Source organism: Rhinatrema bivittatum, chromosome 2 (genome assembly GCF_901001135.1).
Source record: "Rhinatrema bivittatum chromosome 2, aRhiBiv1.1, whole genome shotgun sequence".
In the NCBI taxonomy this organism is placed as follows: domain Eukaryota; kingdom Metazoa; phylum Chordata; class Amphibia; order Gymnophiona; family Rhinatrematidae; genus Rhinatrema; species Rhinatrema bivittatum.
In genome coordinates, this window is record NC_042616.1 from 599,798,745 (window position 1) to 599,816,778 (window position 18,034).

At 46.3% G+C, this 18,034-nt stretch overlaps 1 protein-coding gene across 1 annotated transcript in view; it reads left to right on the plus strand.

Moving 5' to 3' along the window:
• LAMA3 (laminin subunit alpha 3) overlaps positions 1-18,034 on the plus strand; it is a 469,061-nt gene that overhangs the window by 126,882 nt on the left and 324,145 nt on the right. Inside the window, 1 exon segment of the mRNA XM_029591143.1 lies at positions 11,853-12,023. Coding sequence (XP_029447003.1) covers positions 11,853-12,023 — 171 coding nt within the window.

Below are 18,034 nucleotides of genomic sequence, written 5' to 3' on the forward strand. Positions count from 1 at the left end.
GGGCGGATGCCGCGGAAACTTCGCTGGCAGCAAAAAGGTAAGGGCCCTTATTGCCGCCAGTAGCGCGCCCACCAGCACCACCTTTTACAATAGCGCTACTGGGTGCAAAAGCCAACAGTGATAGCACCGCTGTGGTACGATCACTGCCGGCTTTCACAGTCCTGTTCCCCGCTTCGCCTCCCCGCCCCCTGTTATCGCCGAATTCAGAGAGGCTTGCGCCGTTGGAAAATCCAGCCCTTAGACAGATAATTTAAAATTATCCAACTAAATGGCACATTATCAGCAAGTTATCCAGCTAAGTTATAGCCAGATAAGTCATTATCCGGCTATAATTTAGCTGGATATAAAGGGGCGTTCAGGGGGCGTTCAGGGGCATGACAACGTTATCTAGCTAACTCATTCGATTTTCAACTCAAACTGGCTAAGTTATCTGGCCTTGTGTGGCTGCATAACTTCACACTTAGCCAGCTGAAATCAAAAGAATATAACTGGCTAAATTGCACTTAAACTAAAAAAAAAACCAAAACCTCACATTGTGGGCCTACAGCTCCAAACCTGTCCCCCATCTCACTCCCATCTGAGCTCCAATGGCCCTGTGGGGCTAAACCTACCACACCCTCCCCAAAGCACCCCATCACTATGTTTAGGAAAAGATTTCAGGGCCGGGAGTCATTGCCACTCAATCCCTCTCCCAACTCCCCACTCCTGGTTCCCGATATTTCCTGCAGGCTAATAAGAAGTGGAGGTGATGAGCGGTATACAGTTAGGTATACCAAACTGTACGGTGCCCTCCAGGTCCCCCATCTACCTAATGCCCACCCAAACCTTTTTCCTTGGACAGACTGACAGACACACACACCCAGTATCTAAAATTTTTCTATTTCTTCAGCTCGGATCGCAGTCGCGTCCTACTGCAATCCGGACCCGACACTACTGTAGTTGTTAGGCTGCTATAGAATGTGATTCCCATCACTTCCTCAGAGATCCCATGTATCTATTTCATGCTTTCTTGAATTTAAATACTGATTTTGTCTCTACCACCTTCACCGGGGAGGCCGTTCCATGCATCCGCCACCCTCTCTGTAAAGAAAAGTTCCCTAAGATTACTCCTGAGTCTACTCCCTTTCAGCCTCATCCCATGACCCTTCTTCTAGAGCCTCCTTCCTATTGAAAGATGCTTGTCTCCTGAGCATGGAAACCATGGATGTCTTTTAAATGTCTTTATCATATCTCCCCTATCCCGCCCTTCCTCTAGGGTATGCATGTTTTGATCTTTAAGTCTGTCCCCATATGCTTTAGAATGAAGACCACTAATCATTTTAGTATCCATACTCTGAACTGACTCCATCCTGTCTATATTCTTTGCTAGGTGCGGTCTCCAGAATTGTACACAGTATGCCAAGTGAGATCTCTCCAGGGATCTATACAGGGGCAATATCACCTCCCTTTTTTATTTCTTTATTTGAAAATTTGTAGATTGTTTATAATAATTTCTAAGCAGTTAGCATGGTGGCAACAAACATAATTTAACATAAAACATCAGCAAAATATTGCTATACAGTAAAACTATAAAACCATGAGGCAGGATAAGGTGGCCATTTCAGGTAGAAAGATTTCGAGGCGGCAAAATTGCCCCCTGAAACCTTCCTGCCACAGCTTCCTCACCTTTCATGCAAGCAAACTCTGGTGGCTGGACTAGCAGCATGGAGCAGTAACATGTTAGTGGGGTTTCCACTCCCCGCCAGCAAAAGAAAGGTCCCAGCATCCCATGGTGGCGCAGAATTGTAACATGCTGGCAGGATTTCTCTCTACCAGCAAAAGATGGGTCCAGCAGTGGTGCTGGCTCAGAGTGCAGCATGGCGGAGAGAGAGCGGGGAAGTGTGGTAGCTGCAGCCCAGAGTCCTGGGGATCAAGGTGGGATGTGTGTGTGTGTGTGTATGAGAAGGTGGTGGGGGTGGTGTGTGTGTATATGAGAGGGTGGTGTATGTGTGTGTGTGTATGAGCGGGGTGGTGGGACAGGGAGCTGTGTATGAGAGGGTGGAGGGGTGATTATATGTGTGTGTGAGAGATGGGGGGGTGGTGTGTGTGTGTGTGTGTGTATGAGAGGGTGGTGGGGTGTGTGTGTGTGTGTGTGTGAATGAGAGGTGGGGTATGTGTGTGTGTATGAGAGGGTGGTGGGGTGGTGTGTGTGTGTATATGAGAGGGTGGTGTATGTGTGTGTGTGTGTGTGTGTGTGTGTGTGTATGTGTATGAGCGGGGTGGTGGGAGAGGGGGGCTGTATATGAGAAGGTGGAGGGGTGATTATATGTGTGTATGAGAGATGGTGGGGTGGTGTGTGTGTATGAGAGGGTGGTGGGGTGGGGGTGGTGTATATATGAGAGGGTGGTGTGTGTGTGTGTGTGTGTGTGTGTGTGTATATGAGACATTGGTGGGGTGTGTATGTATATGAGAGGGTGGTGGAGTGGAGTGTGTGTTTGTGTAAATCAGAGGATGGTGGGGTGGGATGTGTGTGTGTGTATCAGAGGGTTTTTGTGTGTGTATATGTGTATGTGTGTGTGCATGTGTGTATGTGTATGTGTGTGCATGTGTGTATGAGAGAGGTTAAGGTTTATGCACCCTCCTCTAATCTACGGCAATCTCAGGAGGACTAGAAATCTAAAGTTCCCAGGTATGGAGAGTGGGAGATTTTTTTTTATCCTTGTTAGTTTTAATTATTCAGTGTGATGTAACTGCAGTCTGTGTGTGTATGAGAGAGAGGGAGCCTGTTTCTGTCTGTGTGTGTGAGAGAAAGAGGGAGGTGCTTTTGTGGGTGTGTGTGTGTGAGAGAGAGGGAGGCTGCTTCTGCTGCATTCTGTGTGTGAGAGAGAGAAGGAGCATGTTTTTGCTGCTGTCTGTATGTGTGTATGAGAAAGAGGGAGTATACTTCTGTGTGAGGGAGGAGGCATTCTGTCTGTGCGTATGTGTGAGAGAGAGGGAGGTGTTTCTGTCTGTGTGTACATGAGAGAGGGAAGGAGAGAAAGGTTTCTGCATCCACCTCTCTTCTGCGTGTGTATGTCTATGTGCAAGCCTGTCTGTGTCTGTGTGAAAACTTGTGTGTGTGTGGCTGTGTGACAGCCTGCATGCATTGTGTATATCTGTGTGAAAACTTGTATGTGTGTGGCTGTGTGACAGCCTTTATGATTTTATGTGTCTTATGAAAGCTTGTGTGTGTATGGCTGTGTGACAGCCTGTATGCATGTGTTTGGCTGTGTGAGAGCTTGTGTGTGGCCGTGTGAGAGCCTATGTGCTTGTATGTGTGCCTGTGAGTGCCAGTATACATGCATGTGTGTCTGTGTTAGAGCCTGTCTATATATGTATATGTGTGTGTGTGCTTGTGAGAGCCTGTGTATCACATATAGGCTTTCAAAGGCATGCACACACACACATTATGTGTCTGAGGAAGAGAGGGAGTATGTGAGAGAAACAATGTGTTATTTTGTGTGTGTGTGTGTGTGTGAGAGAGAGAGAGAGAAGATAAAGTTTGTTCGGCCCTATCTCCCCAGATCCCAGGTATGGAGAGCAGATTTTTAAATCCTTATTAGTTTTAATTATTGGGTGTAATTTAATGTTTTTGTTTTGAAATATTTTATTTTTGGGGGGGGGAAATAGGACATTTTTTAATTATTGGATTTTTTGAAATATTGTATTGGTATTTGGGAACTTTTGGATATTCTATTCATTAACTGGTTTGAACTATTTATTCTTTTTATGAATATGATTTTACTATTATGTTTTATATTTCTCAATTTTATTATTTAATGTTTTATGAAGAATGGTTATGCTTTTGTTTTCCATTGTTGCTCTGCTTATAGAGGCTGGCTTGTTGTAGGTTCCCGTTCAGTTCTTCTCAGCACATTTCTATTTATAGTTTCTGGACTCTTTATTCTGTATTTAGTCAGGGTCTGACTGTATTCTGCATATATGACCGAGGTGAGGTATTGTGCTGGCACGTAGTTTCTGAATAGGGATCTATAGCAGCCTGGCTTGTTCTATTTTCCCAATAGGAGGTATATTGGTGTTCTAGGGCCTGGTGTAGTATTTGCAGTGTTGACTTTTCATAGATAAATTTGCTAATGTTTGAGTACTTGTAATGAGGATTGTTTTGGTATGGGAGGTTTACTGTATTTTAATGGTAATTACATTTATTCATGGCTTTTTGAGGTGTCATTATAAATTCCATAGGAGTTCTAAGTGTTGGGGAAGTGCTAGGGAGCGATCCTGCTTTCGGGGAGAGTGGTGTGCCCTTGGACCACGACACGACTGCAGAGAGAAGCTCCTTAGAAGCGCCGAGGCAGGTGAGATGTATCCCAGCATAGGCAGAAAGGCAGAAGACCAGGGACTAGCACCTCCGCTAAACCTGATGCATCAGTAGAGACCCAACAACACAATGCTGGTCACTGGGGTAGCCCTCCGGCCACTCGATAGCCCTTTCAGACCTGCCGTATGGGACTGGCAAATGTGCTAGAATGGACAGAGGCCGAGGGCAGATGATGGAACTGGAACAAGACAAGACTTGAAGACAATCAGATGATACTTATGTTCTTATGTTCTTAAGATGAGGATCAGACAATACTTGAAGACAAAGATCTGACGAGGGCTTGATAAGGCAAGGCTGAAGAGAAGAACATCAGGGACGCTAATGAAGACACTTGCTGAGTGAAAAGATGACAGAAGAGTTAAAACTCAGTATGAAGGTATCCGGCCATGACTCGTAGCAGCATCCATCCTGAACTGAGCTTCGGGGACCAGGCGTGATCGACACACCTGACAGGTCAATCGAAGGAAGACGAAACTTCCGACCCGGCATGGAAGACGCATCCGAAGGTCTTCCAAAGTTGAACGGAGGACAGCCCACTAGGAGGTAAAATCCGGAACCAGGATATCTGAGAGGAAGGCTACCCTGACGAGGGAGCCAAAGAGTCTGAAGGCTTCCTAGCCAAAAAGGTCTGAACGCTTGATAGCGAAAAAGGACTGAAGATGAGGACATCAAAAGGATTCTGAAGATAAAGACAACTTGACACGAAGACGTCAGGTACGCCAGGACATCTGGACTTTAACCCCCAGGGCACCCAGTCAAGAGCATCAAGGAGGTATCAAGTGAACTGGATAACAAGACATCTGAGACATCTGGACCTTGGACCCCCAGGTCACCCAACCAAGAGCAGCAAGGAGGCTCCAAGTGGCAGAACAACAGGAAGACGGACTTAAGGAAGGACAGGACATCGGAAGGCAAGGACTTCAGGGAAATCTGAAGATGAAGACATCAGGAGGGTCAGACGACGAAGACATCTGAAGACAAGGACTTAGGATCCAGTGAGAGACCAAACATGGAACAAAGGATCAGTAACCACAAAGGAAGACAAAGGAATTCCCACGAAGAACAGAGTGCCTTGAAAAAGCGGAGTAGGACATCACCTCGGAACTCCTGGACCGAAGAGCTGGAATGGAGGATCCAGGAGCAGTCCGACTCCATGACTGACTCCTTGCGAAGGCAAAGAGGAACTGAAGGTTAAGCCCTTTTGTAGGGCTGAAGAGGAACCACCTTAATGACATCACGAGGAGGAGCCAGGAGGACTGGCCCTTTAAATCCTGAGAAGAGGCACGGCCCCGTGCCTAAGGAGGCAGGACCAAGGACAGCAGCCATACTGCGGAGCAGGAGCAGGCCCGAAGCATTAGCGGCTCCCTGCCGTGGAGGAGAAAGTCTGGACTTGGACACTCTCCACACAGGGGAGGAGACGGCGTCGGTGGCCTCCGGGCTGCGAAGAGGAGCTCCAGGGAGGCCTACCAGCCGCAAGAAGAAGAAGTTGTTGGTGGCCTCCTTGTCATGGAGTGGAGGAGCTTCGGCGGCAGCCTAGCCGCGAAGATAGCAGTGACTGCAGCCTCCAGGCTGCACAGAAGAGGAAGCGGCGGCGGCTTCACGCTGCGGGCAGTGGCAGAAATGGTGGCGGCCTCCAGACCACGAAGGGAATGGCAGCAGCCTCCGGGCCACATGGAAGCACGGCGGCAAGGCCCGCCATGCAGGATAAGCATGAGGGCGATCTCCTATTAAGAACAAATGCATACAAATTATGCATTTGTTCTTAATAGTTAAAATGAGTTATATTATGTACCCCTGAAATCCGTTATTTATGTAAAGCCTGTTGCTGTTTTTATTGTTTACTGTCTGTAAAGCCTGTTGTCTGTAAAGCCTGTTGCTAATTTATTGTTTATTATAAACCGAGGTGATGTATCTTTTTACGTGCCGCGGTATATAAAAATCACTAAATAAATAAATAAATAAATAACCGCGGAGACGGCTTCGGGGACAGGCAGCAAGGAGGTGAGAGGCTGCTCACGGGCCGACCTTGAGCAGAATCGTAATATTAAGTGCTTTTTTGCTGAGTTTTCTGGTTGGCACCACAGCATTTTATGTAAATATAATACATATTTTGCTTCAGAAGACTGTACTTGTGATTGTTCTTTTTCACGTAAAATTTGTTAGACAGGCATAATTACACTTTGGAGTAGATTTTTAAAAAAATACGCACTCGTGTCCATTTATGCACGCTACCCGGTGCGCGCAAGGGTGGGGGGTAGAATTTTGCTAATTCACATGGTGACGCATCGTTGGACTTCCCCAGTTCCCTACCCCCTACCCTAGCCCCCTTCCCCTTCCCCTTCCCACCCACCCCCTATCCCTATCCTAGGTCCCCCCCATTTTTAAACTTACTTTTTGCTCCTGCAAAGGAGCTGGGGCACATGGTCGCTATTCCGGGCGCCTCTAGCCCCGCCCCAACAAGACCGCCCCTCTGCCAAGGCTCGGCTCTTTTAAAATGCACGCAGTGAGCGAAAGCCCGGCCACGCATGTAACCCCTGTGTTTTACGCGCACAGGCCATTAAAAATTGGACCTTTTGTGTGGCTATAGACGGTGTAGGGCAGACCTGGGCAAGGGGCGGCCCGCGGGCTGAATCCGGCCCGCCTACGGTCTGTGACCGGCCCGCCCACTGCTGAGAGCAGACGGGGAATGAGGCACGCTGCCTTCCCTTGCAGAGGGAAGGCAGCAGTTCATTCTCCGCTCTCTCGCCGGAGAATGAACTGTTTTTTTTTTTTTTACAGCGTCCGGTGGGGGGGAGGGAGTGACTCGAGCGAAGGCACGCTGCCCGATTGGCCGGTGCTGGGCAAGGCTTGCCCAGCACCGGCCAATTGGACAGCGTGCCTTCGCTCGAGTTTCTTTCCTACATACCGTATTTTTCGCTGCATAAGACGCACTTTTTTCCCCCCAAAAGTGGGGGGAAAATGTATGTGCGTCTTATGGAGCGAATATTAAAAAAAAAAAAAAAAAAAAAATCTAACAAACCCCCCCACCCTCCTGACTCCCCCAAGACCTGCCGACTTAATTTACTGCAACCCCCCACCCTCCTGACCCCCCCAAGACCTGCCGACTTAATTTACTGCAACCCCCCACCCTCCTGACCCCCCCCAAGACCTGCCAAACGTCCCTGGTGGTCCAGCTGGGGTCCAGGAGCGGTCCGGAAATGATCTCCTGGGCGTGGGCCGTCGGCTGCCAGTAAACAAAATGGCGCCAACGGCCCTTTGCCCTCACTATGTCACTGGGACCGACCGCTGCTGCTGGGCTGTCAGCACGTTCAAGCCCAGTGGTAACGGCAGCGGTGTTAGAAGCTGTGGCACCCGCGGCTGGCCTTTTCTTCTTCCCGCGCCTGCACCCCCCCCCTCCCGTGACCCGGAACAGGAAGTGATACACGGAGCAGTGTGCGGGAAGGAGAAAGAGCTGTGCCGCGTCGGCTGCAGCGTCGGTCCCCGAGCAATTGAAGCAGCCGGTAATCGAGAAAGGAGTCAGCAGCATGAGCCTCCCGCGGCCGATGGGATTCTTCTTTCTTGGCCTGCGGGGGCTGCTGCAGCTCCCATTTGTGCTCGGGAGGGGGGGGGGGGGGGAGAAAGGAAGTGAGTAAGAGAGAGAGTGAGAAGCAGCCAGCCAGCCTGTGTGTGATTGACTGGTCAGAGAGCTGATGTGTGTGTGTATGTGAGAGACAATGAAAGTGATTGCTCAGGGAGATGACTGATGTGTATGTGAGAGTGTGAGACATTAGTCAGGGAGGTGACTGATGTGTGTGTGTGTGAGAGAGAAAAAGCATGGAAGTGAGAAGTCTGGGTATGTGGGAAAGCATGAGCGTAAGAAGCCTGGAGTTGTGGGAGTGAGAAACCTGAGTGAGTGTGCATGCATGAGAGAGAGAGACTGCTTGGTAAGGTGACTGTGTGTGTGAGAGAAAAAGACTGGTGTGTGTGAATGTGATTCAGGGAATGAGAAGCCTGTGCACGTGGAGAGTGAGCATGGAAATGAGAGAGACTGGTGTGTGTGTAACAGAGAGAAAGTGATTATGGGAATGAGAAGCCTGTGCATGTGAAGAGAGTGAGCATGAGAGTGAGAAACCTGGGTGTGTGTGAGATACAGCATGGAAGGGAGAAGCCTGTATATCTGAAAGAGAACTTGGGAGTGGGAAGCCTGTGTGTGTGTATATGCATGAGTGAGATCAGGTGACTGGTGTGTGTGTGTGTGTGTGTGTGTGTGTGAGAGAGAGAGAGAGAGAGAGAAATAAAGTGATTATGGGAATGAGAAGCCTGTGCATGTGAAGAGTGAGCATGGGAGTGAGAAACCTGGGTGTGTGTGAGACACATCATGGGAGGGAGAAGCCTGTATATCTGAAAGAGAACATGGGAGTGAGAGACTGGTGTGTGTGTGTGAGAGAGAGAAAGAAAGTGATTATGGGAATGAGAAGCCTATGCATGTGGAGAGAACAAGCATGGGAGTGAGAGACTGGTGAGTGAGTGTGTGTGTGTGTGTGTGTGTGAGAGAGAGAGAGAGACAGAGAAAGTGATTATGAGAGTGAGAAGACCATATATGTAAGTAGAACACGGGAGTGGGAAGCCTGTGTGTGTGTGTGTGTGTGTGTATGGCATGAGAGAAACTGTTCAGGAAGGTGACTGGTGTGTGTGTGCCAAAGACTGTTTGGGAGATGATTGGTGTGTGAGAGACAGAAACTGGTCATGGGGGCATGACTGGTATGGTGTGTGTGTGAGAGACATAGGCACTAAGGAAGAGGACCATAAGTATAGAGCTTAGCTTCTACTGCTGCTTCTGGTGTGTGCCACGGCCTGCAGGGAAGGGGAGTAGGAGAGCTGCTGGAGGGGGTAAGTAAAGGTGGCTTTAAGTTTATTTTTCTTGACTGCCATTTTAATTGTGTGATGTCTGCTTTTTTGAAATATTTTATTGGTGTTTGGAGAATGTTTAATAGTTTTTATGAGTTTTTAATTGTTGGATGTTATTCTGTTCATAGCTGTTTTGAAACATTTATTCTGCTTATTAGTATAGTTTTACAATTATTTCTGTGTGGGGATCTATAGTGCTTGCTAGTTCTGCTTTCCTAATAAGAGGTGTATTGGTTTTTAGGACCTGATTTAATATTTGTAGTGTTGTCTTTTCATAGATAGGGTTGCTCTTGTTTGAGTGTATTCCATAATACAGGTGTAACTGTGTGTGGATTAGTTTATGTGCATTACTACAGATCCTGGGAGTATGTTAGGTCGGTTCTGTGTCTGTTACCGAGATGAGATATTTTGCTAGCATGTAAGCGTTTGTATCGGTCTTATTTGTTGTGTTTTCTCAGAGGACATGCATTGGTGGTAAACTGCTGTCTTTTCATAAGTAGGGCTATTGAGAACTGAGTTAATTATATTAGTCCGGCCCTCTAAAACCATCCCAATTTCTCATGCGGCCCCATGGGAAAATTAATTGCCCACCCCTGGTGTAGGGGATGGTGTGTGTGTGTGCAAGGCTGTAAGGTTTCCCTAGGGTATGTCATACCTTTCCCTTGACCAGGGGTTCTGTGGAGAGTGGATGGGTGTCAGTTTTTAAAAATATAGATTTCTGGAGGGAGCTGGGCTTTATTTGACCGACCTGGGACAAAGACTGAATGAATCGGGGGAAAGGGGTGGGGGGGTGCAGGGCAGCACAGTAATTGTTCGCACAGGGCAGCGACTTGTCACCTTAATAAAAGTAAAGGGGCATGGATCTAAAGCAGATGAGGTAGTTTTTATTCCTGCAATAACCTCAGCAATCTCAGTTTGTGAGATATATTCTAATTCTATCCATCTCTTCCTCTTTTGTTCTAAATCTCCATGATCACAAAGAGCTGGGATAACACCCAGCAATTCTTGTACTTTCATGAGTTTAGTTTCAACACTATCAGTCTTAGAGCCTTCTCAACTGCATGGAACAGTGTTCCATCTTCCTTGTACTCTTCAGGAGCAGTTATTATTGCACTAAAAAAGTTACTTGTGACTTCCATTCCATGGTCGTCAAATGTGTCAGAATTGTGTTTGCTGTGAAGGGCTTCTTTCTCCCCCTTCTTCACCCTCAAATGCATGTTTGATCTAATGAAAGCCTCTTGCCTGTGATTCTGGATGATTCACAGTGTAACCCTTGAAGTTCAAATTTCTTTATGACTCCTTGTGTCTGAAACCTGCACTTTGATTCCCAGCCCAGTATCAGAAATGAATCCACACGCTTTTTAGTGAGTAACAGTTTTATCTTTACTGGGATGAATGACTGAAATAAATCTGTTCACTTCCTAAGCATCTGCATTTTTCATATAAACACATGTATATAGTACAAGAGAAAACTAACTTTGTCATAAACTCATGTTAAGTATTTCAACCAGAATCAGCATGTGATAATAGCACCCGACCTTAAGCAGTCTCTAAACAAGCAAAGTCCCAGATTGTACCCTACTGTGTGTCCATTTGAATTTAGAGCTGAAGATGGCGTCAGTACTGCTCTTTGCTTCAACTGTCAAATCCACAATACAGCAGCCTCTATCTGAAAGAAAAGCTTCAAATCCTGACAGGGCACAGTTCAATTACTCCCAAGTAGTCCACAGAAGGGTTCCAGAAAAGAGAACCTTAATCAGCACAGATAATATTTATTAGTTCAGAGCAGGGCAGAAACTCTGTTCAGACTGTAGCAGTGATCTGTATGTTGCACATGCTCAATACAATCCAATTTTTGAATCTCTTTAGGTAAAGTAAAAAACAACTTCAATACATCTGAAAACAATGTTAACTAACATAAATACATTACACATGAATACAATTATAGAGGGCTGCTCACCTTAATCAGCACAGATAATATTTATTAGTTCAGAGCAGGGCAGAAACTCTGTTCAGACTTTAGCAGTGATCTGTTGCACATGCTCAATACATTCCAATTTTGAATCTCCTTCCCCCCTCCCCCCAGCTCTTAAAGAGACAGCACTCTATTGTCAGTCTTTTCATGTCACAATGATGATTCAACATTTCTCTGCCCTAGTTCCTAGAAGTATGTTACAACAGTTTATTAGGCTATCACATAGGGAGATTACCTGCCTATCCACTAATTTTCTGAGAAGAGCTAGTCTACTGCAAATCGACTTTACTTAAAATAACTTATTACTTTCATAAGGCAGGGCTGCTTGTAGGAAACCTGAGCCTTTTCAGAGGAAACAGCATTAGAAATGGAGAGGTCTCAAGGTTTGAACCATTCAGGTATGGTTCAGGGTGGGCAGTAGTAACTTGTAACAGTCTGCAGGAATTCTGACACTATGTGAGCTGGATGGAAAAAAAATGGCAGCTTCATGAACTGATACTTTCATCCACACAGCTTCATGCATTCACACATCAGATTTTCAGGGAGAGTTCAGCCTGCTGCCCTATTGACAGTAATTGCAGAATCTTTTGTTTTACCAATAATATGCTGTTTGCCTTTTGCTCTTTTTAATAGATTGTGGTGTCCTTAGTGAATGGCCGCCCAGGAGCACAAAACTTTATGTTCTCACCGGTTCTCAGAGAATTTACCAAGGCAACGAACATCCGCCTGCGCTTCCTTAGGACCAACACGCTTCTTGGACACTTAATATCCAAAGCTCAACGGGACCCCACAGTAACTCGCAGGGTAAGTCTTCACGAGAATATAAATGCAGGGTCAGAGTGGAAAGCCTGTAAACCAGCATACATCTCCACATGCAGAGATTAATACACAGGAAAAGACTTTATAGTTCGTTTCTAAAGCATCCATCAAATTCAAATTTTGATGGAAAAAAAGGTGCTGTTTTATTCTGTCTCAGACTCCTGATGTGATGGGTAGGGCTTGGTTCTGAGCTCCTCATCACATTATGATTTTGTTTTTCACAGTTTAACTAGAAATTTCCTTTGCTCTCCATATTTCACCAGGTGGAATCATCATTTTGTACTGATAACAGGATATTTATCATCTCTCAGAGTCTATGTAGGTGAAAGAGATTTCAAAAGTTCATTGTTGATCTGAGCACCATCCTCAGTATACATATCAGTCATGACAGAGACAGTCCAGTAGCATTTGAAGCTTTGGCTCATATTAGATCTAAAACTCTTATAGGGTTTTGCCTGGACTCCATGTTTTTTTCCTGGTCTTGTTTCCTTTATACTCCCAAGTGTAGGATCCCCATTGGAAGAAACCCATCCAGAGCCTTCACCCCCTGTGGAGAGACAGGATTTACTCTCTGTGCATGGACAGGATTTTGGCCATCTTTGACCAACCATCTTAGGGTTACCCTGCCCACTGGGACCACCAGTTTACCTAACTTAGTAGGGTGGATGGGTTCCTTGCCTGTTGAAAAGATTTGTGCACAGACAGTGGATAAAGACTGAAACCAAAGAAAGAAAGTCTGTGGTGCTGGATTCATATTTATTGTGCCATTATTCACCTAACTTCTGAACAGTAAAGTTTTATTTTAGACACTAACCCAGAGCATCCTGCATGGTTTTTGGCACAGAGCACACAGTGAAGAGATTACCCCTCTCCCAGGGAAATTTCAGTAGGGAGGAAGTCAACCCTGCACAGGGCCCTGAAAATAAAGCCTTCCCCCCCACAACCAAAAGGATCCACACCCTGGGGAAAGAGGCACAAAGAAGAGCTAACCAGGGTCCCTTCCCCAAAGAGTCTACAAATTATTTTATGGCCCCACCCGTGCAGGACAGGCACACGGGGGTGGCATTACAACAATAATCAAGTTTAGTATGAACAAGAGCTTGTAGAACTGCCCAGAAATCTGCAGGGCTAAGGTTTCAACCTGGGTAGGACATGAAGCCTGAAATAAGCACGTCTTATGCCAGATTTGGTTTGGGGCCAACACGACAAATTAGCATGAAATATGACTCCAAGAAACCAAAAGCATTTAAGTTTTAGACATTCACAGTAGAAAATGATGAACACAAAACATAATTGACATGCCTGAACAAATAGCAGTGATTCTGCCACAATTCTTCAGTGGGTCTCACACATCCGATTCAGGATGTCTATATGAAGCAGAATCGAAAAAGGTTGGGAAACAATGTTCTAGAGTAGACTACATGAAGTTATGACCGTCAGTCGCAGACGGCTGCAACCGTGTCTGCTTACATCCTGCTTCCCTCTCCGGGTCTGCTCGTGGCTGGGGCCAGCCTCCATCGCCACGTATCTCCTGGTTCCTTGTGGCGGCTGGGACGCCGCTGCCATCCATGCCGACTCTGGGCCTTCCTAGGCGCACGCGCGCACCACCAGGCCCTCTTTTGAAGTTGCTACGGCAGGAACTTCAGGGGCATCCCTGAATGATGACATCACTCGGTCAGGGTTCTTAAGCATCGCCTTCGCCCCCTACTAGCCGACTTGGCAACGAGTTCCATCGCTACTCTACTAGCTCCTGTCTCCTCGGACCTGTGGCGATTGTACCGGACCCTTCTTGGACTCTGGACCCTGGCTCAGGTACCCGCTCCTCAGGGGCTTGTGTGTGCCATCTCCGGAGACCCAGTCTCCTGGCTTCCCCCGCTCCTCAGGCTAGCCCTGTGCCTCTCAGGAGTCCTACTCGCCAGCTCCCCGCTCCTTGGAGTTGTCTCCGGGAACGCCTTCACCACTTGGGAGACCTACCTCCTCACTTCCCCGCTCCTCGGGGCAGTGCCTATGTTCTACAGCAGAGACTGTCTCTGCTTCCCCATTCATCAGGGCAATGCCTACGTTCCACATCAGAGACTGTCTGTGCTTCCCCACTCCTTGGGGCGGTGCCTACGTTCTACTCCAGAGTCTGTCCGAGCTTGCCTACGTCATTACCTGGGGATCAGACTTGGGCTTCCCCGCTCCGCAGGTTAGCCTACATCATTGCAGCAGTACCTTCTTCACTACGCAGCTCTGCCCCTCGGGGTTGCCTCTGCAGTATACCTCCTACTCTTCCTGCCTCATGCTTCCCGCTCCTTGGGCTTGCCTAGCGCCACCTCTCGGAGGTCTCCACCCAGGTACTGTTCTTCACTCCAACCTGCTTACTGTGGGGTCCCTCTCTGCTGTGTCTCTCACCCGCTCCTCGGGCCTCCCCACAAATTCTCTCCCAGAACTCCAGCCGTACCTGACCTTGCCTCCCAACGGTGTGGGCCTGTGAGACTCCTCCCCACAAGCAGTAACAACTCTCATCTCAGGCCAAGGGTCCACGAAACCCACAAACCATAACTCATGAGGCATAGAAGGGCCACAAGATTTAGATAAAACCATAAAGTGGTATCTGTGTGTACCTCTCTCTTTCTCTCGCTGTCTGTATATACGTATATATACTTGGATATATGTGTTTGTGGAAACTTCTCCCTTCCTGCGAGTAAATTCCATTTATGCAGTAAATGAATGGCATTTGTTTAAAGAGATGTTACATTTACTAATATAGCTGTTTCAGTCTGTGCTGGTTGGCAGAGCGTCTTAGTGGTGTTATCAACCGCAGTGAAAGCAGCTGACACTGTGATGTCAATTGCTTCTGACTGGCCGGTGATGGTCTGCTGCACAATTTCATTCAATTTTCACGGCATTTCTTACAGAGCTAAGTAAAACTTAAATGTTTTAAATCAAAGAAAGAAAAAGATGTAGTGCTTCTTGGAAGTTTTCTTAATGCCTTGGGTAGGCTCTGCGATTATTGCAGATGAGCTTTGCTGTCTTTATCTGCCGTCAAATTGCATGTTTCGATGAAAATTCATTTAATATTCTCAAATATAGATTTTTTTGCTGTTTTTTTTAATTGAATTCTATATTTGGTATAAAAATATCTATGATAATATATTTATTCTACATGATATAGGGGCCTATGCAATAAACCTATGTAGGGAACCCTTGGTTTCCCTATCTAAAAGGAGTGTACCATTATGCTGGGGAGGTTGTGTAGCAATAAGTGAGAGAGGTTTGGGTTGTGCTCCCCCATGTGGGAACATGCAGATGGTGTTTCCTGGCTGCTTATCATCCCACAGCACCTGCTAGCCTTGTGGATTTTAGTTTGGATTTTCTTGAAGTAGGAGTTCTCTGTCTCCTAATATTTCCTTCTAATTTATGGGAAAGGAATAAAGGAAGTTCCCATTTAGGGGTCGGCCTCCTGTTGACTCATCTATCTGCCTTTACAAATTGTTTGGACTCTTTTAAGCCAATTTTTGAGATTTCCCTATGAGAGCCCATGCCCTTGTTACAGTGAATTGGGACGTCCCTGTATTCGAGGCTGGATGTGGAGTAAGGAAGACCTGCTTGATATATCTCCTAATGAGTATGCACAGTGACGGTGACCTGATGCAGCAGAAGAATATTTTTGCATTAACTGCTTTGAACTAACTCTTCTGTTGTGAGTCACAGAAGTTTTTCTACCCTTCCTGAATCTTGCTTAATTTTTCTCCTTTTTTGGATTCCTCTAATATTTTTGTCCACTTGGAGCTGATAACCCAAGGTACCTGGAGTCAGCATCCTAAGCCTATTGGAGAGAGAGTCTTTCTTTCAGAAAGATATAGAGGAGTTACCAAGACCATATAAAGAAAGGGATCCCAGTAAGGTGCACTGCTAGAGGAAACAAGGAACATACAACATAAAGGTAACAAGAATGTTGATGCTAATGGGGAAAGTTACTTAAGGGTGTGAGAAATGCCCACCCGGCACTGTCTAAGGAGTGGAAAGAATTCAGAAAAATAAAAGGGAGAGTGAAGTACCCTCCAGGTGCTGCATAAGGAGTTAACGTATTTAAAGAGGATTTCTGGAAGAGCATTAAATCTGGGACTGAGTTCTGATTAAATATTGGGGCTGTAGGTATATTCTAACCACCTCCTTTGGGAAGATACCAGAGAATAAATTGGGGAAGAAAAGGAAGATTAAAATAACTTTAATCTGCATTATCAGAGGAATTTAAGGAATTGGATACAAGGAGGAATTTTGTATAAAAACAGAGCTTCCACAAGAAGTAGAAACTTTACCAAGAAGTGGCGTCACAAGTTTATTCTATCTGTCTGCTGTCTTATTATTTACTGCTGCTAATCATTGGAATGCGAGAAGTGTAAATATTATTCAACCATCTAACCAGATTATCAGTAAAGAAGTTGGAAACCACAGTTCCTCTGCTGTGTGTTTATTGGATGCTGAGACTGTACAAATATTGCTGCTATACACTGAGGGATCAGTTTTAAAAGGAGCACGTGCATGTCCATTTGTGACCGGTTCCCATCGCCTGCACACGGACACGGCTATTTTATAACATGCGTGCGTCGGCGCATGCACGTTATAAAATGCGGGCCCCACGTGTACATGCCTGCCGGATTTTCCTGTCCACACGCGCATGTATGGGCAGGTGGCCTGCTCCGCACGCAGGGGGTGGGGGGGGGTGGACTTTTAGAAAAATATGCATGACAGTGCGATCGGGCCTCCCCAAGCTCCCTCTCAGTCCACTCCTTAAAAGTTCTCTCCCAGTCTGCTCCAGTTAAAGAGTGGACTAGGAGGGAAATTTCCTACCCCTACCCCTATCCTTCCTCCCTCTTCCCCTCTCCTCCCCACCCCCTAAATCTACCCTAACTATTCCCAAATGTTTTATTTTGCTACTTCCTGCTCCTCCGGAGCAGAAGTAATGTGCATGCGCTGGGCAGCTGCCGGTGCACACTTCCCCGGGACAGCATCGAATGGCACTATCCCAGCCCCCGCCTCACCCCTCCCTGCCCAGACCACGCCGCTGGCCCACCCCTTTCTTTGGGCCCAGCACTTTGGCATGTAACAGGGGTTACGCATGTTCCTTTGTCCCATGCTATATTTGATTATCATGCAAGTTATTGTTTCCTTTAGGTAACCTACCTGTCCTTTTTTTGCCCACCCCCCGCCCCCTTGTATATTTGCTCTCTACCTTTCTCGCTGTTCCCCTCTCCCTCTCCCTGTTTTTTGTACTTTCTTCAGTTACATGTAAACCGATATGATGTACCCTCGAATACCGGTATAAAAAAAATTTGCTAAATAAATAAATAAATAGATGTAGCGAGGTCCTTTGTAAAATGCGCGCGGCATGCACAAGACCTGGCCATGCATGCAACCCCCGAAATTAACACGCGTAGCCCTTTCAAAGGCTGGGCTTAAAGACAGAAACTGGGCTAAATTGCAAAGAAGCAGGATATAAGAGGTGTTGTTTGTCCCCATACATTGAAATGTTTGGCCTCAGATTAAAGCTATCCAGTAGGGAGAAGGAGTTGAATAGAGATTAAGAGGAGTTGTCCAGAAAGGGTCCATCTCTACGTTTTCTTTCTGTGTGCTCCTGAGTGCCAAGTAAAGGATCCATCCCATCCAGGGATTACACATATGTGCACATTAAGGCCTTCTTGTACATGCTAAATAAAGCATGGTATGTGATGAAGGCTTAACACATACATTAGTCTATAAAAATAGTGTGAGCATACTACAATTAGTATATTCGATCATAGAAATGAAGTAACATTATATACAATTGAGGTGTTAGCATGTACAAAGTAAAAAGTATTGTTCTGTCTCCACCCTGCGCCTTGTTGTGATATTGCTTAGCTTAGAGTTTCTGCAGGGTATAAAACTCCTTTTCTTGACAGGCTATTGTTGGTTGCTGTTTGAATGTTTCTGAACTTCCTATGGATCTGTTCCTGTTTCTCTCTCTCTCTCTC